Here is a 25013-nt window from a genome sequence, read left to right on the forward strand (position 1 = left end):
GAACTTTAAGGTTTAATGGCTGCTTAGGTGGGTTTCAGACTTGCATGGGGCCTATAAGCCCTTTTCTTTGGGTTGATTTCTCCCTTTTGGAATGGGAGTATTTACCAAATGCCTGTACCTCTATTGTAATTTGGGAGTAACTAACTTGGTTTTGATTTTATAGGTGCATAGGCAAAAGGGACTAGCCTTATCTCAGAAAAGACTTTGGACTTTGGACTTTTGAGTTAATGCTGGAATGAGTTAAGACTCTGGGGGACTATTGAGAAGGCACGATTGGATTTTACAATGTGAAAAGGACATGAGATTTGGGAGGAGCCAGGGTGGAATTTTATGATTTGGATCTGTGTCCCCACCCAAATCTCATGTTCATTTATAATCCCCAGTGTTGGAAGTGGGGACTGGTGGGAGGTGATTTGATCATGCAAGTTGTTTCCCATGGTTTAACACTCGAATCCCTTGGAGTTGTTGTTACAATAGCGAGTTCATGACAGCTGGCTGTTTAAGAGTGTGTCGCATTTCCCCCCTCTCTTGGTCCTACTCCTGCCATGTAAGACACCTGCTTCCGCTTTGCCTTCTGCCATGAGTAAATGTTTCCTGAGGCCTCCCCAGAAGCAGATGCTGCCATGCTTTCTGTATAGCCTGCAGAGCCATCCGCCTTGGAGCTGTCATCGCGGTAGTGAGTTGTCATGAGACTTAGTTGTTGAAAAGTGTGGAGAGCCATGAGCCAATTAAACCTTTTTTCTTTACACATTACCCAGTCTCAGGTATTTCTTTATAGAAATTTGAGAACAGACTAATACATTAATTAAAGATATATCCTTTAATGTTTACTGAGTGATTAAATTTCAAAGTAATGGACAAGTGAGTAAATGAGTAGGCATATGAATGAGTCAATAAATGAGGGCATACTGGGGACAAAACAATTCTAGTAAATGAACAAAGGAGGGTATATAATTCCATGGATAACTTACTATCTGATAGAGCTAGAGTTTAAATACGAAACCTAAGATAACACAGAAAAAATTACAGAAGTCAACTGTAAAGCAACATACTCATTGGGTTTTAAAATCAACATTTTCAATTAGAACAGTGTCACTTTGAAAACCAAGAGATACTATGCACTATAAGCTTCCCAAAAAGAATTCAAGTCCAAGAGCGTCACTTTCATGTCTTATACATACATGTTAAAATTTCAAAAGAATGATCAGCAAATGAAGATGCAGCTCCCTAACAAACCACATGGATCACATGCATGAATGTGTATATATTAAACATTCCTAAAAAACAACATAATGTTTATCTTTGATTTTCTAAAAGTCCATTTCCATATTCTGGAAGTCATAATATCTCTACTGCTTCTAATATTTCAAACATGTCACTACTTCTAGGCATACAACATCATATACATTGTCATATACAGTATCTCATTTTAGGAATTTTTAAAGGCATAAACTTAATTATTTTTATTTACTAACTATATTTCCCATCTTAGAGGCCTCATTTTAAGTCACAAAATAAAGGTATATCCCACATCCTACTAAATAATGTAGGGTTTATCAAAATCTCTTACCAATTTCATGAAGTTTATATTGTGAAATTCAGGAACAAAAAGATTCTGAAGCATTGCATAAATCACTTCATTCCTACATCTGTTCTCTGGGCTGCTACTTAAGTCATCAACTGACAGCAAGGAGACTTTTCTTGAATTTTTAAAAAATTCACAATGCTTCAAAATACTGTAATAGTGCCAAAGAATAAAAAACAAACAGAGCAATTTTTACGATTTTATATTCTTTCAATTAGTTATTTCAGATGATGTTTTAATTACCTGAAATAAGCAAATAACTATATCTCGGCAATATTCAGTTAGTCATAATTAGAGAAAACATAATGTTATTAATACTTGATTAAGAGCTCAAAATAAAAGCTACTTACAGTACATTAATTTTTTCCAAAAGTAGACGACTATAATAAATTTAACACTTTTATCTTGGCAAAAAGAAAATTTTAAAATCCATTTAAATGAAGACTTCAAGCAAACTCTTTTCTTTCTGCTTCCTATTCCAGTGAATACTAAATTAGCCAATTTCCCACAAAATAAAAAGTATAGAATCTGCAAGAATGTAGGCCAGAAGAAGTGGCTCACACCTGTAATCTCAACATTTTGGGAGGCTGAGGCCAGAGGATGAATGAAGGCAAGGAGTTTGAGGCCAGCCTGGGCAACACCGTAAGACCGTGTCTCTACAAAAAGTAGAAAAAATAGCCAGGCATGGTGCTGCGAGCCTATAGTACTAGCTACACAGGAGGCTGAGGTGTGAGGATTGCTTAAGCCCACAAGTTCAAGGCTACAGAAAGCAATGATCACACCACTGCACTCCAGCCTGGGTAAAAGAGCAAAAACCCATCTCAAAGAAAAACAAAGAAAGAAAATGTTGTAGTACTTAGGGCAGAAAAAAGCTAACCTGGCTGGCTCACTAAGCAACTAGATGCAATGTAGGAAACCATGCTGAGTGACAGAAAGAGAACAGAAAGAAACAAAATTTATCAGTTTATAAGTTCTATTGCAGGGTTTCTCTACCTCAGCACTACTGACACATTAGGCTAAATACTTCTTTGATTTTAGGGGACTGCCCTGTGCCCTGTGGTACATTTGGCAGCATTACTAGCCTCTACCCACTAGATGCCAGTAGCCTCCCCCACCCAGTTCTGACAACCAAAAATATCTCCAGACACTGCCAAATGTCCTATGGGGAAGCGTTGGCAGCAGGGAGCAAAATGGTTGAGAACCGCTGCTCTCTATGTACAGAAGATGTATGTATAGATTCTTCTAGATGTGTTGCCTCAACACAAAATTCAACTTTCTTTTCTTATTTATTTATTTATTTATTTGAGACAGTCTCGCTCTGTCACTCAGGCTGGAGGGCAGTTGTGCGATCTTGGCTCACTGCAATGTCTGCCTCCTGGGTTCAAGCGATCATCCTGTCTCAGCCTCCCGAGTAGCTGGGACTATAGGCACGCCCAGCTAACTTTTGTATTTTTGGCAGAGATGGGGTTTTGCCATGTTGACCAGGCTGGTCTCAAACTCCTGACTTCAGGTGATCCACCCGCCTTGCCCTCCCAAAGTGCTGGGATTACAGGCATGAGCTAACGTGCCCAGTCAAAACTCAACTTTATTTTCAAAGCTTATTTTCAGCTGTCACCAAGGCCCTTGAAACAAAACAGCAAGAAGTAACTGATGCAAACAAAAATGGGAAGTTTCGTTCTTTCAACAGTTAAATATAATCCAACTGAAAAGAACTAGATTTTTTAAAACATATAGCCATAGAAGCTTTCCCTCCAAATTAAACTACAGGTTTAAATCTGTCAAATGAGCTTAAATCTGTCAAATATCCTTCAAAAAATAATAACGGAAGAAATACTGCAACTATCTACAGAGTCCAGAAATTTGATCTTTGAAAAAGCTGCTTAATATTGCTTTCTTTCTCCCAAAGTGGCAGCTTCATATTATCTTTTGAAATGTCATTTGATGACTCAAAAGAAAACAACTATAATTTAGACAGCAAGCAAGGAGAGGGAATAGGTCTCTATGTGGCCTCTGACGGAAATTACTAAGCTGTTTTTCCACAATTCACGTAATACAGTCTCTCCATGGGTGAAACCCCCAGGTCTCTACATACCATTTGCCTGGTGAAGGCTCCCACATTTCCATCTCATCCTGACTTATCCCTGAGCCCAGAGACAATGAAGTTATTAACATATGCACAGATATGACCAACAGTCCTCCTGAGCTGAACAGGCTCAGTTTCCTGTCAGCCTCCTAAATCTTCCTTTTCGGCCCCACATTGGGACATAGTAGCACTATTCCCCAGGATAAAGCATAGTAGTCATTTTTGACTTCTGGATTATTTCCTGCTGCTATGCTAACAAATTTCCCTGGATGTCAGGGCTTACAACAACACAAATTATTATCTTACACTTCCGGAGGACGAAAGTCCAAAATCAAAGTCTAGAGTTTAAAGTTAAGGTGTTGGCAGGGCTGGCTCCATCTGGAGGTTCTAGGGAAGAGCCTGTATCCTAATCTTTTCCACCTTCTAAAGGCTGTCTGTATTCCTTGGCTTGTGGGCCCCTCCTCACATCACTCAAACCTCTGTTTCCAACATCATATCTCCTTCTCTCTGACTGTATCAGGGCCCTTGTGATTACACTGGGCCCACACAGATAATCCAGGATATGCTCCCATCTCAACAGCCTCAATTTAGTCATATCTACAAAATGTCTTCTGCCATGTAAGAGAACATACTCATAGGTGTTGGAGATTAGGATGTGGACATCTTTAGGGGAATCTACTATAATTCCTCTCCTTTTCTAGCCTACAATAATCCAAAATGTATCCCAAATCTACTTGCATCCCTGCAATTCCTCTGCTTATCACCCAGTGCAGTCTACACCATCACTGCCTGGACAAATGCAAGCCCCTCCCAGCTGGTCTCCCTGAGCCACTCTTGCTCAGTTCTGTTCATCTTCCAGAGAGCTGCCATAAGGATCTTATTAAAATATAAATCAGATAATGTTATTTCCTTGTTTAAAACCCATCAGTGGCTTCCTGATCAAACCACAACAAAATCTGTATAGACTCTTCATCCTCTGGCCCCTTCTTAACTTTAAAAAAAAAAATAACAGAGCAGGAAATACACAATTTTTCCTCCACAAAATGTTTCTTCATCCCTCACCATCAACTTTCTGAGGCTTTGTATGCCAAGCAGGAGCTCCCGGCAAATCCTCAAATGGGGGTACTTGGGTTCCAACTGTTCTTGCTGAGTCTCCAAGTTTACTTTTCTCCCCAGAGGCAGAAGACAACAACTGAACATAGAATTCTAACCCTAAGTCCTGCTGTTCCAAGTCCTTTTCAAATGTAAAATGACTGCTAAAACCACAGCAAATTCAAAATAAGTAAAGAATAAAAATCAAAGTGGTAGGGCGCAAAGGGGAAGAACACCACAGTGTGATACAGGCTTTGCCTTTCAAAGCAGGCAAACGAAAGATAGTACTTAGGTTGAAGGATCTAAAAATAGGGTAGAGATAAATTATTTAACGTTGTGAGAACTAAAAACAGAAATGTAACAGCCTTTGGGGCATGCTGGAAGAGAAATTTTCACTTTTCATATTATATTTTTATGAACTCTGAATTCTTAGACCATGTAAGTAAATATGTCAGAGTAACCACTAATTTCATACAACGTATTTACACTAATTTTACAGGTGTAAGTATGCATGTGTATGCAAATTGGTCATCAGTTTTTCACCTCCAGTAACATTCCTTTGCTCTAGGCTCCCAGCACTCCTGTTTGGAATTCCCAGACCAGAGACTGTCTTTGTTTCTGGACTTCCTGGTGGTAAAACATGACTTTATGGACTTCCTAGTGATAAATCAAGTAGGCAGTGTGATCCCCCCAGCAGTCTCTCTGCTGACCACTGTTCCTTAGCCCCTCTCCTCTGCTTCTATTTTGCAAAAGCTCTTTTGTCCCTGAATCATCTTACATCAGCCACTCCTGAAGCCAGCTACTCTTTTCATTTTCAAGCAATAAATGTCCTCACTTCATAATTCCTACTCTCCATCCAACATGCCCAAATCTCAGGAGGCAGCTTGTCCACAAATGCAACCATGGCTTGGAATAACGAACAATCCCTAATTCAACGGCCCATACCCTCATTTCATGTCCTCTAATAAATATCCAAATGCCTTTTATTGGAGGATACTTCACAGAATTTTAGAGCCATAAGAGGTTCCAGAGAACAAATACATCCATATCAAAATCACCTGAGACTTATAAAAATGCAAACCACTAGACCCCGTACAGACCTATAAACTCAAAATCTTTTCAACAACTTCCCCAAGTGGTTCCAACTCACACTAAAGTTTGAGATTCCCAAATCTAATTCAACCTCCTTATTTTTAAAATTAGGAAATTTAAATCTACAGATGTAAGTGTCTCACCCAAAATTGGCTTTCTAATGCACAGCCAATTATTCTACTCATAATCTGGTTTCCCTTTTAAAGAAAGTTGTGAGACAAAATACGCAAAAGCAGATAGAAGGAAACTACCTCAGGCCAGATGCGGTGGCTCATGCCTGTAATCACACACTTTTGGAGGCCAAGGCGGGTGTATCACTTGAGGTCAGGAGTTCAAGACCAGCCTGACCAACATGGCAAAATCCCCTCTCTTCCAAAAATACAAAAATTAGCCGGGTGTGGTGGTGGGGACCTGTCATCCCAGCTACTCAGGAGGCTGAGGCAGGAGAATCACTTGAACCCAGGAGGCGGATGTTGCAGTGAGCCGAGATCGTTCCACTGCACTCCAACCTGGGCAACAGAGGGAGACTCCATCTCAAAAAAAAAAAAAAAAAAAAAAAAAAAAAAAAAAAAAAAAAGAAGAAAAGAAAAGAAAAGAATGAAATAAATTAAAGAAGACACAAACAAATGGGAAAACATTCACAAGGGAAAGATGGTGTTGGAAAAACTGGACATCCACACGCAAAAAATTAAAATAAAGTTAGTCCCTAACCTTACACCATTTAAAAATTAACTCAAAATTGACCAAAGTCCTAAATATAAGAGCTAAAATGACTAAACTCAGCAGGAAACAGAGGAGAAAGCCTTCGTAACATAGGATTTGGCAATGATTTCTTGAATGTAACATCAAAAGCACAGGCAACAAAATAAATAACAGATAAATCGGACTGCATCAAAATGTAAAACTTTTGTGCATCAAAGGACACTATCCACAGAATGAAAAGCCAACCCATAGAATGGGAGAAAATATTTGTAAATCATATATATGGTAAGGGACTGATATCCAGAGTATATAAAGAACTCCTAGAACTCAACAGCAACAACCAAAAAAAACCCCAAACAGCTGGATTAGAAAATGAGCAAAGAATTGAAGACACTTCTCCAAATAAAATGTAAAAATGGCCAATAAACACATGAAAAGATGTTCAACATCACTAATCATTAGGGAAACGCAAACCAAACCACAAAGATACCAATTCATACTCCTTAGAGTGGCTAATATTTTTTAAAAAATAAGTAACAGAAAATAACCAGTGCTGGTAAGGATGTGGAGAATTGGAACCCTTGTGCACCATCAAGGAGATTATAAAACGGTGCAACCACCATGGAAAATGCTACGGAGGTTCCTCCAAAAACTAAAATAGAATTGTAAGTGCCTAGCTTTTATATCTCATTAGTCTTTCTAGGGCATGTGTTTAAATACACAAACATAAAGAGCACTTCCTGCCAACCAACTATAACAACTAACAGTGGCCTAATTTTCTTCAGTGACCACATTATGATCGGAGGCGGGGAAAAAAAAGTCATTCTGAGTTGATGGAAAATCCCTGGAGGTTGAGCCAAGAGTGAAATGATCCAATCAGAATTTAAAAGGATCACTCTGCCTGATATGTGTGAAACAGAGGAGAACCAGAGTGATAGGAAAGGGACAAAATCAGGGAGAAGAGAAGACACTCTAATGGTGCATGTGAGAGATAGTGGGTTAGAACAGGTTGGCAGCAAAGAAGTGGTTGGATCTCCGGATAGTTTTTTAAGGGAACATAAGACTTGATGGCTTGGCATGATGCTTGAGAGGAAGAGAAGGGAAAAGGTTTTGGGCCTAAGCAACTGGAAGGTGATGTTCCATTTAACCAGATGAGAAGGATCTGGGAGGGACAGGCTAGGGTAGCAGACAGTACAATCAAGAGTTCCATTTTGGGTATGTTAAGCTTGAGTTGCCTGTAAGACATCCGAGTGGAGATACAGGTTAAATAGTTGGATATGTAGGTCTGTGTATCAAGGAAGAGATTATGCTTCCCATGAAAGAATAAAGATTCTCAAATGATTACATCACAAACAAGTGCTTCATACAAATAAGTTAATAAATGTTTAACACATTATGGTGTGAAAATATAGAAGTCCAAGAACTCTGAAAAACTATATGGAAAAACAAATTTAAGATCTGATGGCAGACAAGATAATTCATAAATACTCTATTTGGGTAATAATCCTAAAATGCATTAGTAGGTCTTAAAAGGATTAACGTTCCAAATAAAAGAATAAATAAGCATATAGTTATAGTTAATTAGAAGGGTAAAGAATAATAATTAACTGTTTCCAAAAACTGTTTAACAAACCACTGCAAAGCCAAAAATAGTAAGACGGCATCATCTCAGTATCACACTGGTTCTGAAGGGAACAAGTGACAGTACTTATGCAGCCCAACAGCGATAAATGCTTCTAACTACAGTCTAAACGTTCTGCAGAGATGAAAGTCCATTACATTACACAAGGCTGTCCACAGTAATTACCAAGTTTACTAGCTCTCATAATTTTAGCCATAATGTATAAGAAGAGGGGAATCAGTGTACTAACTCTTCTTGTTTAAGACTGATAAGATGCGAAGACCAAAATCTTATCTCCTTGTCATAACATATTCAATTATCCTAGTGTCCAAATAAAAACAGAATTTATGTCTGATATTTCTACCCTGTTAAATTTCTTCTGGGTTGGGAGGTCTATGTCCTATTCTATTTGTCATGGTTTTATGATTGTTCCATTTCATTCCAAAGCCAGAAAACTACCAAAGGCAGATGAAAGTATTTCTTAGGTTTGGCTTCATTTGGGGAGTTGGGGGAAAGGGAGGAGAGGTGAGTGGATGTCTAATTGGAATACTTGTTGGGGAAATTATCATCTGAACATGTGCTATTTATACTATAAGTATTTGGGGCCATACCATATCCATCTTGGCAATTAGCTCCAAGAAGCAAACAGTTCACCTTGACAACCCACTGAAATGCCTAATATCCAAGCCTGACCTAGAGTGTCCTGATTATAGGCAAAGGTTTATGGAAAACTTCTTTACACCCCTACAGTACATTTGCCTCAATGTGGTCCAGGGCTTGCAGTCTCTGAGACATCACGGGCATCCTAATGTAGTCTCTCCTACTTGGGTGTTCACTTCTGTCTGAGGTAGACCAATCAAGCTCATCTGCAGCCATACAACCAGGAAGACTCTGAAAATCACCCCTCTCCATGACTATCTCACAATTACCCTTAAATCTCCTTTCTTTTTTAATAAAAGAAATACTTTATTCATGAAAGAGCAGTTCACAACTTGGATTCCCTAAGCCTCTGGTCAGTCATCAATCGGTAACATTTCCTGTGTACCTCCTGTAGGCCAGGCACTGTGCAAACCACTTTACATGGGGGATGCCATGTAGGCCTGCCACAGTCTCTGGGATGGGCACTATTACTATGTCCATGTGATTGATAAGGAAGCTGGGGCTTAGAGTGGCTAAGTAACTTGTCCAGTTCCAGATAGTTGGCAACAGCCGATCTGTCAGACCTCCAGAAACTTGACCTCCAACCATTCTTCCTCCAGAAGAGAGAGAAGTCAAAGGGATTTCTGACATTCTATACAGCCTAGCAGCACAATCATATTTATCCCACAAATAAATGGCTACACTGGATCATTAAAATGCCGGTTTCCTTGCTTTGCACCAAAATATGATGTCAGTGTAGAAATACTGGCTATGCTGCATTTCACATGCTGACAAAAAGTTTAAATTGGGTGTATATCATTTCTTTAATTAGTAAAAAATAAAGGCTATATTAACCAGTTCTTATTAAATTCAGTTTATTTTGAAGACCTACTTCTTCAAGCAGCATACTTCTATATTAGAATATTTTTCAAAAAAAAGAGAAAATCTTTTCTAGAATGGTTCAAATGTCTGACATATTATTGAAACACCAAACATGACCACTTTGTTCAGGATACAAGAAAGAAGGAAAAACTGCTACTAGAAAATGAAAATTAAAGAAGGAAAGGTAAGCAGATAAGCAAAATATTCTACAAATGCTAGTAGTTTAAACAAGGTTATTTATCTGGAGTACTCATTTAGGGAAGAAAAAAAGATGAGAAAACCAGCTAGTCACAGAGGAAGGCCAAGGGAGGTACGTACAAATGCATATAGTCCAGCTGCAGTTAGTTCACAGGTCTTTATCATCAAGAAGAAAGGTGTCTACAAAGGACAGAAACTTCCCTATTCAACCCACAGATATGTGAAAAAAGAATCAGAGACTGGAAGTCTGTAAACCACAGTCCTGGTCATTTTGGTCACGCTAATAATTCTTAAGACCTGCAGCAAACTGACCTGACTTGTTTGAGCTTTTGACTCATCCTCTGGATGCACTTCCTCATTCAGAACACAGAAATAATAACCATCTTGGTAGTTATGCTGCAAGGACCATGTGAGATTATAGATATGAAAGTGCCTCAATAAGGTTCCATAGAAAGGCTATGTATTATATTGATTACCAATGCATTGGAGAGTTGAGCTGAAGTTGATTTCATGCATTCTACTTATCTGAAAACATAAAAAGCGAGCATAAACATGGGGAGAGAGGACTCTCCTAAGCATTGATTGATTCACATTGTTAATGGAGTCCATCTGCAATAAAGCTATTATAGTATATGGTATTAGCAGGCCTGCTTACAATTAAAAGACAGCACAAAGCACCCGATTAAGCAATCCAGACTACAACCTGATGCAGTAAATTCTTAAATAGCCACACTAAAGGAAAGCAGGTTCTAAAACAGGCACTGGAATTCAACAGATACTCAAAAACCTCTATCTCCATGGCTCTGGAATGTTCTTTATGATGTCTCTAGCTGTGATTGGATTTGACTACATCTAAATTTAATCTTTAGCCCCACTGAGGGCAAAAAGAGGTGGTCCAGGAGTATGTGACTACCTTGTTCTCACCACCATCTAAGATTTTTTTTTTTAACGTGGCAGGATTATCACTGCCATGCAGATAAGCGAAAGTGAGTGTGCCCAGCTATATAATTACAGATTGAAGCTCAAGAACAACATAATCACTGGTCCAAGGTTTACATGGTTGGCTCTGTGCCTGCATGCAAATATCACGTTGAATTGTAATCTCCAGTGTTGAGGGAGGGTCCTGGTGGGAAGTAACTGGATCTTGGGGATGGTTTTCCCTCATGCTGCTCTCATAGTCACCAGTCGAGGGTTGATACGATTTGGCTCTGTGTCCCTATGCAAATCTCATGTAGAACTGTAATCCCCAGTTTTAGAGGAGGGTCCTGGTGAGAGGTGACGGGATCATGGGGGCGGATTTCCCCCATGCTGTTCTCATGATAGTGAGTGAATTCTCATGACAGCTGATGGTTTAAGTGTGTGGCACTCCCCCCCTTGCTTGCTCTCTCTCTCCTGCTCCACCATGGTAAGGAGTGCGTGCTTCCCCTTTGCCTTCTGCCATGATACGTTTCCTAAGACCTCCCAGTCATGCTTCCTGTATAGCCTATGGAATTGTGAGTCAACTAAACTCTTTTCTTCATAAATTACCTAGTCTCAGGTAGTTCTTTATAGCAGTGTGAGAACAAACTAATACAGAAAATTGGTACCACGAGTGGAGCACTGTTATAAAGATACCTGAAAATGTGGAAGCACCTTTGGAACTGGGTAGCATGCAGAAGCTGGAACAGTTTGGAGTGCTCAGAAGAAGACATGAAAATGTGGGAAAGTCTGGAACTTCATACAGACCTGTCGAATGATTTTAACCAAAATGCTGATAGTGATATGGACAGTGAAGTCCAGGCTGAGGTGATCTGAAATGGAAATGAGGAACTTACTGAGAACTGGAATAAAGATCACTCTTGCTATGCTTTAGCAAAGAGTCTGGAGGCATAATGCCCTGCTCCAGAGATCTGTGGAACACTGAACTTAAGAGATGATTTAGGGTATCCAGTGGAAGAAATTTCAAAGCAGCAAAGCATTCAAGATGTGGCCTGGCTGCTTCTAAAAGTATGTGCTCATGTGCATGAATGAAGAGATGGTCTGAAACTGGAACTTATATTTAAAAGAGAAGCAGAGTGTACACGTTTGGAAAATTTGCAGCCTGACCCTGTGGTGGAAAACAAAAACCCGTTTTCTGGGGAGAAATTCAAGCCTGCTGCAGAAGCTTGCCTAAGAGGAGGTGAATGGAAATGCCTCCAAGGCATTTCAGAGAACTTCATGGCAGCCCCTCCATCATAGGTCCAGAGGCCTAGAAGGGAAAAATGGTCTACTGGGCCAGGCCTGGGCCCCACTGCTCCTGTGCAGCTCCAGCCATGGCTAAAAAGAGCCAAGGTACAGCTCAAGCTCTTATCTCAGAGGGCCCAAGCTCCAACCCTTGGTGGCTTCCATGTGGTATTGGGCCCACATGTATGCAGAAGGTAAAAGTAGAGGCTTGGGAACTTCTGCCTAGATTTCAGAGGATGTATGAAACACCTGGAATATCCAGGCAGAAATCTGCTGCAGGGGCGGAGCCCTCATGGAAAATCTCTATGAGGGCAGTGCAGAGGGGAAATTTTGGATTGGAGCTTCCATACATAGTCCCTACTGGGGCACTGCCTACTGGAGCTGTGAGAAGAGGGTCACTGTCCTCTAGACCTCTGAATGGTAGATCCATTGACAGCTTGCACCGTGCACCCAGAAAAACCACAGGCACTCAATGCCAGCCCATGAAAGTAGCCACAAAGGCTGTACCTTGCAGAGCTATAAAGGCAGAGGTGCCCAAGGCTATGGGAGCCCACTCCCTACATCAGTGTGCCCGGGATGTGAGACATTTATCTGATGTAAGAAAGGCAATTATTTCAGAGCTTTAAGATTTAGTGACTGTCCTGCTAGGTTTCGAACTTGCATGGAGCCTGTGGCCCCTTTATTTTGGCCAATGTATCCCTTTTGGAATGGGAGCATTTACCCACTGCCTGCACCCCCACTGTATCTTGGAAGTAACTAACTTGTTTTCTATTTTATGGACTCATACATAAAAGGGACTTGCCTTGTCTCAGATGAGACTCTCGACTTGAACTTTTAACACTGGAATGAGTTAAGACTTCAGGGGAACTGTTGGAAGGTATGATTGGTTTTGAAATGTGAGAAGAACATGAGATTTGGGAGGGGCTGGGGTGGAATGTTATCGTTTGGTTCTGTGTTCCCACCCAAATCTCATGTTGAATTGTAATCCTTAGTGTTGGGGGAGGGACCAGGTGGGAGGTGACTGGATCATGGGGACGGATTTCCCCCATGCTGTTCTCATTATAGTGAGTGAGTTCTCATGAGGGCTGATGGCACTCCTCTCTCTCTCTCTCTTAATCTCTCTCTCTCTCTCTCCCCCGCTATGCCATGGTAAGACTTGCTTGCTCCCTCTTCCCCTTCCACCAGAACTGTAAGTTTCCTGAGGCCTCCTAGCCATGTTTCCAGTATGACCTGTGGAACTATGTGTTCATTAAATCTCTTTTCCTCATAAATTGCCCAGCCTCAGGTAGTTCTTTAGAGCAGTGTAAGAATGGACTCATACAAAAGTTCTATTTACACTTCAGTTCGTTGGTTTGTTTGAACTTAACTACTCTGTAATTAGTGTCTATCAGCAGAGGAGACTTGTTTGAATTTCCATCCTTTACATTTCTAAATAAAAGGCTTAGAGAACACTTAGATCTTAAGGTAGAAACTTGGTAACAAACATCTTTCACAATACACAGGGCCTGAATTTATCAATGTGTAATGTTCCAGATGAGGAAATTAGCCTCTCTCTATTCTTTAGCCAGAGAGGATGCCCATATAACAAAACTTTATTTGAAACATTGTGCTAATTCACAGGTTCACATCTGTCCCAGGCTGGGGTGCCCTGTGATGGAGAATGAACCTCTCATGTCACTTTATAGAAAGCAAAAGTTTTATTCAAATTGGCCATGAATTAACATGATTGTTTTTAATTTCTCATTATCTGAGTAAAACATACTGGATCTAGTCTTTTTATAATAGCATTTCTACCATTAAATTTAATTAAAATCATACTGAATTTATACAAATTCTAAATACAAAGACTCCCTTGTAAAATTGAAAATTCACTCAGTAGATTCTGAATGAATGAATTATATGAATGAATGAGTCTTTCATAAGGTTAAAGGATGCCATACCAACTGTGAACTGAATACTTGGTATGAATAAAGCCTTATAATTGTATACATTCTTGATGGGAATAAAATATTTTCATTTAGAAAACTCATACTGTAGAAGCAATTCATTACTCAGATCTTAGAAATGGAGATGACATGATGTTCTGAAGCAGGAATTTAACAGAATTTGGACTTGAAAGCCTAAGAATACATTCCTGAGAGATTTGGTTCTTGCCACTGGTCACAGGGGTTTTTCATAACTAGCCCCAGGGTTTGGACAAAAATGAATAGAATCATCCAAAATTATCTCCTGCTATGGACTGACCTTTGGGTAAACAGGCCTGGAAAAATGCTGAAAGGAGAAGGCAACAGCAAATGTGTGGTGTAAGAAGGAAAGCAGCAGTTCTTCTCAAGAGAATTTTACATCCTCTCCCTTGCTCCACAAGGAAAATTCACGGAGCTTAAATTATGCTTGTTGAATGTGGATAAAGGGAGTCACATGATGAAGTAAGTGTTCCATGAAGATGAATCTGTCAGCAGCGGGGCTGATGGATTGACAGAGAGAGACCAGAGGCGATGACAAGAACACAATGCAGAGAAGGGGGGAGGGATGGAGTCATGGGAGACACGTCAAGACTTAATCGGCGACTATTTATAGGCAAGGGAGAGAGGAGTCAAAGATGACTCCCAAGGTTCACTCTTAGATGGCTGGGAAAACAGAGGGGTATGGCTGAGAAAGATGAGGAAGGCAGAAGGAGAGCTCTCTTCCTGCATGATTTACCTTCACACTGGGTGATGCCACCAACCCTGGGGATCACCACTACTTCTTGTAGACACGGGGTCTGGCTATGTTGCCTGAGTTGCTCTCAAACTCCTAGCCTGAAGTGATCCTCCCACCTCAGCCTCCCAAAATGCTTGGATGACAGGTGTGAGCCACTGCACCTGGCCTCCTGTGTTATTTTTTGACCAACTATAAAGAGAAGGACAGTGGTCCACCCTGTCAACAAAGCCTGAGAATAAGTGAAGACAGAATGACACTAGTAGTTACATAGTTAGCAGGAATGAGTCAACCCGTGAGCAGAAAGCATTATTTAGGGACACACACTAAAGCAAGACTTTCGACAGCACAGCTCAGCTGTAGGCTGCTGGAAAGCACAGTAGCAGTTAGACCAAACCAGAATGAAATGTCCAAAAATGGTCTAGACTTTATGGAAGAGAAGAATCAAAGACAAGGGTCCCAACTCAAATGCCCAAAGGGGCCAGAAATGCAGAAGGGTTAGTGTTAGCAACAAAGAATGAGGGCACTGCAATAAATAGCATGCGTCATTCTATCTGAAGAGGAGTCACGTCTTACCTGTAGGTGGGTTACTCCCCAGGTGAATTACTCCCACCCAGGGCCATAAGCCCAACCTTCTGATTCTTCAAGAGAAACCATCACACCCACCACTCTCTACCATATCATGCCTTTTTATCTTCTGCAAGCACTTGTCAATACCTAAAATCTTCGTGTGGTTGTCATTGCTGCTCTGGGCATGTTTATGGTCTGTCTCTTTCTACTAGAAGTAAAGCTCACTGGGGAGTCACATAATAGGCACTCATCTATGCTCAATCAATATGTGCTCACCTCTTGACCTCCCAGGACTTACAATTTGGTATGGAATAAATCCAGAGCCCTCATATCTTCACAGTCTTCACAATCTTCCACCTTCCCTTTCTGCCACTTCCAAAACACCCTACCTTTCTCCAGCATGAGCTCTGCAAAGGGAAGACCTGGGTTCAAATCCTGGCTCTCTCTGCCACTTACTAGCTATTTGTCCTTACTGAAGATACTAACTATAAATCTCAACTGCTACATCTATAAATGCTTATGTCACTGGGTTCCTAGAGGAACTAAGTAGGATATTTAAAAATTGATTACAAATGTTACACTAGGCCAGGCACAGTGGCTTACGCCTGTAATCCCAGAACTTTGGGAGGCCAAAGTGGGCAGATCACTTGAGGTCAGGAGTTCAAGACCAACCTGGCCAACATGGTGAAACCCCATCTCTACTTGAAACACCAAAATTAGTCAGGGAGGCTGAAGTGGGAGAATTACTTGAACCCGAGAGGCAGAGATTGCAGTGAGCCAAGGTCGTGCCATTGCACTACAGCCTGGGCGACAGAGCGAGACCCTGTCTTTGAAGTTTCCTATACTTGAGTTTCCCCTTCTTGTACTCACCACCCAAATAACTTGCTACTACCCAAGCAAGTCAGGCCTTTGCACCTGGAGCCTCTCCTCTGCCGATTCTGTGGCTCTTCCTTTCTCTACCTTCTCCACCTTCTGCACCTTCCTTTCTCCACCTTTCTCCACCCTCTTCACTTAACTCCTAATTGCTCTTTAGGGCCAGCTCAATTGTTTCTTCCCCTAAGAGGTTTTCTTTGACTTCCCTAGGCAAAGGTTATTCTCTCCTTTGGACGCCTACAGCCTTCTGTTCCTTCCACTAGTAACTGCACTAACATAAACCACACGTCAGCGGCTATCTGGATTCTAACACTCTACCAGTGAGCAAAGGTAGGGACAGTGTTAGTCTTCTTCATTTTCCCCAGAGTCTAGCACAGCGCCTGATTCAAAAGAAGTACTCAATAAATGTTTGCTGAATCAAACAAAACTGAACACCTACCATGTGTAAATCTGATTTATTGGAAACTATTTGAGTAGAAAGATACATCTTGCTCTACCATAACAATAACTACCAGATAGTCAGCTCTTGATTATCACACTGATGATGGGTAGCAGTGAGAGACATTATTTAAGAATTGTTGATATAGGTATTTTTTGCTACTTTAGGTAGTGTAAGCATATAGTTAGTGTGACTTATGCAGTGCTAAAACTCAAGACCAAAATCTCTCTCCTACTGATCTGGCACAGTGCCAAAAATACTGAAGAGTATTTTGAGGGTCCTTTTGAATTTCAGTTTGATTACAACATGAATTCCATGGGAACCACTATACTCTAACATATGAGTGTTCAATCATCAATTCATTCAACAGAAGGCCTACTACATGCCAAGCATTACAAGTAAAATCATTACAAGCCTGAATTCTATATATTACAATTTTGTAACGACTGCTTAGGAAGACCTGGAAAACCTGGGAAGGCTGTTTAAAGGCAGCTCTTTAGATAAAGTCTGGGCTTGCTAAAGAAACTTCCAGAAGGGAAATCTTTTCCCTATGTTCTACATATAAAACTTTCTATTGATTTTTTAAATTAATTCCTTATAATAAAGGTCATAAAAATATAGGTTCCAGATTTGTAAAAAACTGTGCTAACATCTCATGGCAGAGACAGATGGGACTCTTCATCCCATGTTTCTTTTTCTGTTGTCCCATACCAACAACAATGGAACAACTGGTTTCTGGAAAGTCAAGAAATGTGGAACCAGTCCTGTTCTAAAATAGAGAAGGAAATAAAAATGATCACCGAGATCTAAATTCATTTAAACTTCTCTCTATTCTCTCTTCAACCTGGGGTGGTAGGTAGTAGAGAAAGCAACAAAAGACTGAGCCACACACACGTCAACTAAAGTCAGCTTTCCCCAAGGCCCAGTGCTATGCATCGTGCATCTCCACAATCCCTTCCCAACCAGAAGAGAAGAGAATCCTAAGGGAACATGATACAGAACAAGTAGTTTTTTGTTTTGTTTTGTTTTTTGTTTTGGTAAGGGGGTGGTTTGTTTGTTTGTTTGTTGAGACAGAGTCTCATTCTGTCACCCAAGGTGGAGTGCAGTGGCACTCACCACAACCTCCATCTCCAGGATCAAGAGATTCTCGTGCCTCAGCCTCCCGAGTAGCTGGGATTACAGGTGTGCACCACTGCACCCGGCTAATTTTTGTATTTTTAGTAGAGATGGGGTTTCACCATATTGATCAGGCTGGTCTCAAACTCCTGACCTCCAGGTGATCCATCTGTCTTGGCCTCCCAGAGTGCTGGGATTACAGGCGCAAGTCACCACGCCCAACAGGAGGAGTAGTTTCTGACTAAAGTTTCAGGAAAAGCTTCCTTAACTTTCCTAGGAACAGACTACATATGATTATCTCAGAATGAATGGATGAATCCAAAGTGTTCCTCCTGCTTTTAAAATGTATGGTCCATTTTATTAATATGTTACATTAATGGTTAATAAAATGCTTACATTTAGTATCATACAATTCCATTTATGCCCATAAAAGTCTCTACAAGTAAAAAAGATCAATCCTGATAACAAAATAAGAGATATAAGAAAAAGCAATGTTTTTTCCTTCTCTAGTCTCACACAACACTCAACCCAACACTTCTGACGTCTGATGTATGGGAGGGTTTTCCCCCACACCAAGTAATTCTGCAGATTCTCCATCACATACCACCTCGGTGTCCTCCAATTCAATTCTGACACTTAGCCTGGAGATAGCGTCAGATCCACTGGTTGAAGGCCTAGTCCCACAAGCCTACAGATGCCTACTTCAGATGCCAATCTCAAGCCCCATATGGAGGCCTGTGCTCCTGAAAGATCAGTTATAAATTGGGGTAGCCAGAATCCCCTTAAATTAATTTGCTAGAGCAGTTCACAGAACTCAGGAAATACTTTACTTACACTTACCATTTACATAACAGATATCACAAAGAATACAGATGAACAGCCAGATGGAAGAGACACATAGGGTGAGGATCTTCAATGCCCTCCCCAGGAACTCCACCCTCCAGGAAGTTTCACGTGTTCAGCTATCCGAAAGTTTCCGGAACCCAGTCTTTTGTGTGTTTATGGATGCTTCCTTACGTAGGTATGACTGATTAAATCACTGGCTACTGGCGATCAACTCAACCTCCCACCTCTCTTTTTGGGGTTGTGGGGCGCAAATCCTAAACCTCTAATAATGTGCTGGTCTTTCTGGTGACCAGCTCCCATCCTGAAGCTATCTAGAGACACCCAGCCACACATCATCTCATTGGCATATGAAAGACACTCATCACTCTGGAGATTCCAAGGGTCTTCGAAGCTGTGTACCAGGAAATAGGATAATTACCAAATACATTTCACAATATCACACAAAGCAAAATTAAATTTTTCCATTTCAGACCCTAATACTGCTACATGGCAGGAATCTGACTTCCTAGCTAGTAAGAAAGAATTTATAATAAATCATCAGCAAATAAAACTGTCTTTAAAGAATCTTGAATTGGGATAAGCACCAAAAATCAAGGAATATAGCACTTAGATCCAAGGTGTCAAAACTCCCTGCCTGCTCTGGACTACCTTGGTTTATGCCTACTATCCTGGCATAATTATTAGGAGTGCCCACTTCTACTTTAAAAAATGGCACAGTTTGGACGACTGGTTATACATCACTCTGTGGAGATAAAAAAGATTCTTCAACATTCTTTGACAAAGACACATTAAGGCATTCAGAAACATTAGCATGCAAAGAGGTGGTCTGCACAATCTGCTTTTACACTCACCAATTCTGGAAGAGTTAATAAACATGTTAACTTTCACAGCTATAACGTAATAAAGATTGATCAACACTAAACATTTATGAAATTTCTTCAGACATAAATGTGGAGCTTGGCCTTGCAACCCATATTTGGGAATTTCCATTTCCACCTCTACCCCCAGTCTAGGGATCCATGAGAAAGGCACAGTGATTCAGCATTTCTAAGGCTTTCATTAAAATGTGCTTCAGTGCAATGAAATCAGGGAAGGGAAAAAAAGGTACATAACACAGATATTAAAATAAAAACTTTTTTACATGAAAGCAGAAATGAAATTCTATACTTTCTTACTGAAACATTTCTAAAGCAGCACAACTGGCAAGTGTCTCTCATCACTGTTATTAAGCAAGTCATCCCAAGATACAGTAGAAAGCAGATGGAACAGTTTTTATCAACTACTTCAAGAGATGCTTAACAACAGAAGTAAAAGGGGGAGCACAGAACACAAAGGGTGATTTCAGGGCACCCACCAAACAACACTGTCTATACCTGTACGGGAGCACTTTTAAAATCTTGCTTATCTCATTTTCCTGTCTCCTGGAGGATAGATCATGACTTTTCATCCTTTTAACCTTTATCTCTTATCTTGGAATACTTACCATACTGCTTTGCACATGACAAAGGTGCAACAAATGTTTATAGAGTTAAACTAATAAGAAAAATGCTTTCAAATATGATTTCTGTAGAAACATTCTTTTCAAAGTACAGTATAAAAGAAACCCAACTACAATTGAGGGTAGGGGGGAGGATGACACATAGAATCATTCCAAGGTCAAGCAGGTGATCCACAGTCAGAAGTCTATTCCTCTAGGCAAGTGGTGGGTACAGGTTTAACAAACCTTATTATCATAGGAAGTCAGGTATATTACAGTCAAACCACGTCCCACCAAAGAAAACAGTCACATAAGGTTAAACTATAAGGCAAGCATTAGTCATAGCCTCAAACATCTGAATTATTAAAAAGTTCCATTGAAATTTCAAGTCTCTGCTGAGGACGGCTTGAGCATTCTTTGAAACAAGCCTCGAGGCAGCTGTTTTTCCTTCCACCAGCACCCTAAGCAAAGGTGCTGGAGTTTGAGAACTAACCACTCAACTCTAAAAGGTCCCATTTATAAGGAAAGCTATAAAAGCCTCAATGCATTTTATCAAAAGGGCCCTGGATTTCTCTTCTTTAAAGACAACACCCATTTCTCCTATCAATAAATGTATTTACCCCATAATGTATTTCTCCTATCAATAAAATGTATTTACCCCATAAAACATACGCTCTAAAATGCATTTTCCTTTAATTGCAAATGAGTTAGACATGACCTATTAGTCAGCCCATTAAGTTATATAGGAGCTTATGGAGAAAAGGGCTGGCTGAGATCAGAGACACATTTATCTCATGGTGGGTAGCAGCCACTTCAAAATAATGTGAAAGAAAGTTCACCTCTCCAGTAATATTCAAGGTGAAGGAAGCACTTTCTTAGAGACCTAACTTGTAAAAAATAGTAAACATTAAACATTCAGGTCACCTGAATTTTATATTAGCTGCTTTACAACATAGGAAAATCACCCAAAAGCCTTAAATGTCTAGCTCCCCATTTGTAAAATGAGGATAAATACTGTTACCACTCACCTATATTTTAGAAAACTAATAAAAACAATGATGTAAACTGCAGATACTTTCTTAAATTCTAGATGTTTAGACAGTTAACTGTTGTTCTCACCTGAACAAGTACAGGTCAAAAGGAAACTTTTAACATACAGACTCTATTTTCTGCTCCCGATAAACGACAGAGGCACCAATAATCCATTGTGTAAATCGGCTCGGGGTTCAAAATAATATAATTCAAGTAAAGAATAGTAACCAGGGAAAAAGATCCCTTAAACTCTTTGGATATTAAACATACTTGTCTTCTACTGAAAGCTTTGTAAATATGAGTCCCACTTTCTTAACTAACCTGAAAGTAAAGCAACCGCTCATAATCAATACAAATTAGGTACTGAAGAACTATGCCAACCAAAACTGTTCTTCATATTATGCAAATATTTGTGTCTAGTCACCGTAATCTTTTTAAATGTCAAATTGTTTACCTATTGAAAATACAACAGAAAAAAAAATTTTTTCCTCCTACTGAACAATTAAAGAAACAGACTGTTTAAACATTCAGTTTCTAAGTGGAAAAACTGATGGAGACACTGCAGCCAAATAGCTTCTTGAAGCAATCTTATATGTGCAGATTGAAAGCAGTTTTTATATCATGGGAGGCAGTTTCATATCAAGGCAGAATACTGCACCCTTACATAAAGCCTCACAGAAACAAGTCAGAATCATAAACACATTCACTTAACTACTGTTCGGTGCCCAATGTACCTGAAAGATACATGGATATCATTTCAGGTATCAGAAAATTCTAGTCCCAATTTAGTCAGAGAAGAGAAACAACAGTCCTATCCCAGTAGATTCCAAGTTAATTCCTTCCAGTTTCTCCCCTATCATAATATTAATTGCTTTCTTAATAAAATGCTGCAGTAAAATTTGTGAAATCAGATTCTGGCAGAAAATCAAATCAAAGGAAAACTCTTCATGATAGTTACTTTTGCATAGCCAGCCTCCTGCCTACCTTATTATGTTTTTGCTGGTGTCTTGCCTTTGTGTCAAGAACGTGATAAGGGCTTTCCGAGTCTTGGTTGATGTAATATATGAGTCTTGAAGGCAGTGTGATTTCTTTCTGCATTGCATTGCTGTAACTGATATTACTGCTGCTATTCTGTTGCAATGTATTGTCTTCATCTGCCAGGACTCCCAAATTTTTTTCTGCAGTTTCATTCCAACGCGGAGCTGGTGGAGGTAGCGGGGTGGGGGAGCAGGAAACACAAACATACACAAACACACATATATTTACCCCATAAATACATAAACACTAAAATGCATTTTTCCTTTAATTGCAAACACAAAGTTTTCTATTTATAAGCAGTTAAGAAATATAGCTACAGTGAAGCAAGTTATTTCAACAATAAAATGGCCTGGAGAGGTTAATAAATAGCCAATAAAGTTTATACAACTGTGCACTATTTGTTTTGACTTATGTCTTATATATACATTTCTAGTCAGACTCAGATCCACACTTCTAAGTGTTGGGGGGGAGGGGGTAGAATGAACTTGAGAGAAGAAGAGTCATTAAATGAACATGTTCAGGGGTCCTGCCCCCGATCTCCACCCCTTCTCTGAGTCCACAGAAGCACAACTCTACTCTGCCTAGTGGCATCCCATCCGAGAGCTAAGAACGCTCCTAAGATAACTTCAGTACTGAATTCATGGATACCGAACGTTAATTGACTCTTTTAACAAAATGGGCAATTCCCTTCTCTTTTAACTTTGAGATGAGCAAACATACTTTGCCATGTAGGGATATAGATGCTGGCAGCTTTCCAATTTCTTTTTATTTTCCTGCCAAAGCCAGCTTTCTGCTTTCAGTGATTTCCAATCATCAATGTATTGAAGATGGTATTATATTAATTGTTCATTATCATGACAAGCACTTTGAGAAATCAGAACCAAAGGTCGTGCACGAAGTATGTCTTCAGCACCTTAATTCTTTGGTCCCTGAAGTGTGCCTCCCCCACCTTAATTCCAACCGCACTGAATATGCCGGGTAGGAAATTTGAGGAAACAGCCCATCGCCACTATTATCACTACATCCTCCCCGCATTCACATTAAGGCTCCACCACGCAAGTATCAACTTGCTCCCTCGCTGTATTTCCCATCCACTGGTTTCCCCTCCGCAAGTTGCACAGAGATCGCTGAGGGACCCAGGATCCACTAAACACCTCCCAGTGGAACCAACAAGAATTGGAATGGGTTTTTAGCGAATGCAACAGAAATGGACTTCCAAAAGTGAACTGGGATGAATGGGGGTTTGGGAACGAGAAGGGTGGAAAGACACGCAGGGAGGGAAGGAAAGGCCGAGCCGGGGACAAGCCTGGAGCGCACGGACCCGCGCGCCCTTCGCTTTCCTCTGCAGGGCCCCGCGGGAAAGCCAACGCAAAGGGCACGGGGCCATACCCACCGCTGGGCGCAGCAGCCCCCCAGGCGCGGGGCCGGTACGAGGCGGCGAGCGGAGGCAGCAGGAGAAGGACGAGGAGCAGGCGGCAGGGCGGCGTGCGGGCCGGGGCGCAGGCAGGCACCGAGCCGGCGGGGCCGCGTTGGGGGTCGCAGGAAGCGCCGGCAAGGCTGCAGCCCGCTAGGGGCGGCCGCCGGGAGCTGCTGCCAGGCGGCCTTCATGCGTCCATAGCTCCGGCGCCCCGCTCCCGTGTGGCAGCGAGAGCGCCGGGCTAGCTGCGGGGCGGCTGCGGGCGGAGCCCGGTCCGCCGCCTCGGCCGCATGGTGCGCGGCGGGCAGGGGCTCCGGGCTCGGGGCTGGGCGGCGCCCTTTCCCCGGCTCGCCTAGCCCTCACAGCCACTCCCTGGGCGGCGACGCAGAGATCCCCAGGGGTCCTTCGCCGCTCCGCAACTTGGAGCCTCCCCCAGCGCTACTCCTCCCGCGGCGGGCGCGGCCGCTTCAGCGGACTGCGGGGGCTGCCGCCGGCCTGAGGATGCTGAGGCGGCGCGCGGGAGCGAGCGGCGCGGGGTCGCGCGGAGCGGGCGTGCGCTCCGCCCCCCGAGAGCGCGCCCGAGCGGGGCTTGGGGTGCTGATGCTGCTGCTGGATGCTGTGCTGCTGCTGTTGCCTGGCCCGCAACGCACTGCGCATGCTTTGTTGGGGGGCGGGGAAGCGGGGAAGCAGCAGAGTGATGCAGCAGCCCAAGCAACATCAGAGGTGACGGGTGGTACCTCAAAAGATGGGGGCGGTGGAGGGGGAGCTGGCAGTCACGGATAAGCCAGAGGGGGAGAAAGAGAGTGCCGGGGTTTCCAGGCCAGAGACAGGGATGATCGGGAGAAAACGACCAGCCGAAGTCCACCTGCCTTTTCCACCACCCCAGACTTCACATACTCCCTCCTATTCCAACCCCTTCCTGCTCTGGATAAACTAAGGCCATGCATTTCCTTCTTAATCCCTTATTTATTTGCTTCCTGCATGTAAACATAAAGGATTGAAGCCGGGGAGGTAAAAATAGCGCGGCTCCTCATTCAGATTGCCAGCAGCGGGTGGGACTGCGGCTGAGAAGCGCGTTTGCACCGCAGGCTGGCGCGGAGTGGCAGGAATCCCCCGCGCAGGGGCGCTCCGCCCGGGCCTGTGTCCTCCCTGCCGATGCCTGGGGTCTTTGAGGAAAGCACAGGAAGCCTGACGGTATTTGCTCAAAAGTTCAGAAAGTATGACTGGGCGTATTCGGGAAGGACTTAGACATTCTGGAGGGGAAGCAATACAGAGATTAGAAACAGAGTGTGTGGCAGCTATCTTGGGAAATCCGTTGTTTGTCAACCACGGGGGTGGGCACGCATTGAGTAGGACACATTCCTGTTGAGATCCAGTCCTGACTGCTGCAGAGGAAAGCGGAAATTTTCTGT

At 41.8% G+C, this 25013-nt stretch overlaps 1 protein-coding gene across 3 annotated transcripts in view; it reads right to left on the reverse strand.

Annotated features, from left to right (window-relative positions):
• The window catches only part of ADAM23 (ADAM metallopeptidase domain 23), a 177287-nt gene extending 153296 nt beyond the window's left edge, over nucleotides 1-23991 (reverse strand). For 2 of the 3 annotated variants that reach the window (XM_017893938.1, XM_017893940.1), the window contains exons 1-2: nucleotides 23578-23861; nucleotides 22131-22348 (exon numbers count right to left, since the gene is read on the reverse strand). In XM_017893938.1, the coding sequence (XP_017749427.1) occupies nucleotides 22131-22244 (114 nt within the window). In that variant the 5' untranslated portion in view covers nucleotides 22245-22348; nucleotides 23578-23861. Of the gene's footprint in view, nucleotides 1-22130; nucleotides 22349-23577 lie in introns of all 3 variants that reach the window. The other variant, XM_017893939.1, reaches the window with a different exon arrangement.
• Nucleotides 23992-25013: the final 1022 nt, after the last annotated feature.

Source organism: Rhinopithecus bieti, unplaced genomic scaffold, assembly GCF_001698545.2.
Source record: "Rhinopithecus bieti isolate Rb0 unplaced genomic scaffold, ASM169854v2 scaffold_22522, whole genome shotgun sequence".
Classification (NCBI taxonomy): domain Eukaryota; kingdom Metazoa; phylum Chordata; class Mammalia; order Primates; family Cercopithecidae; genus Rhinopithecus; species Rhinopithecus bieti.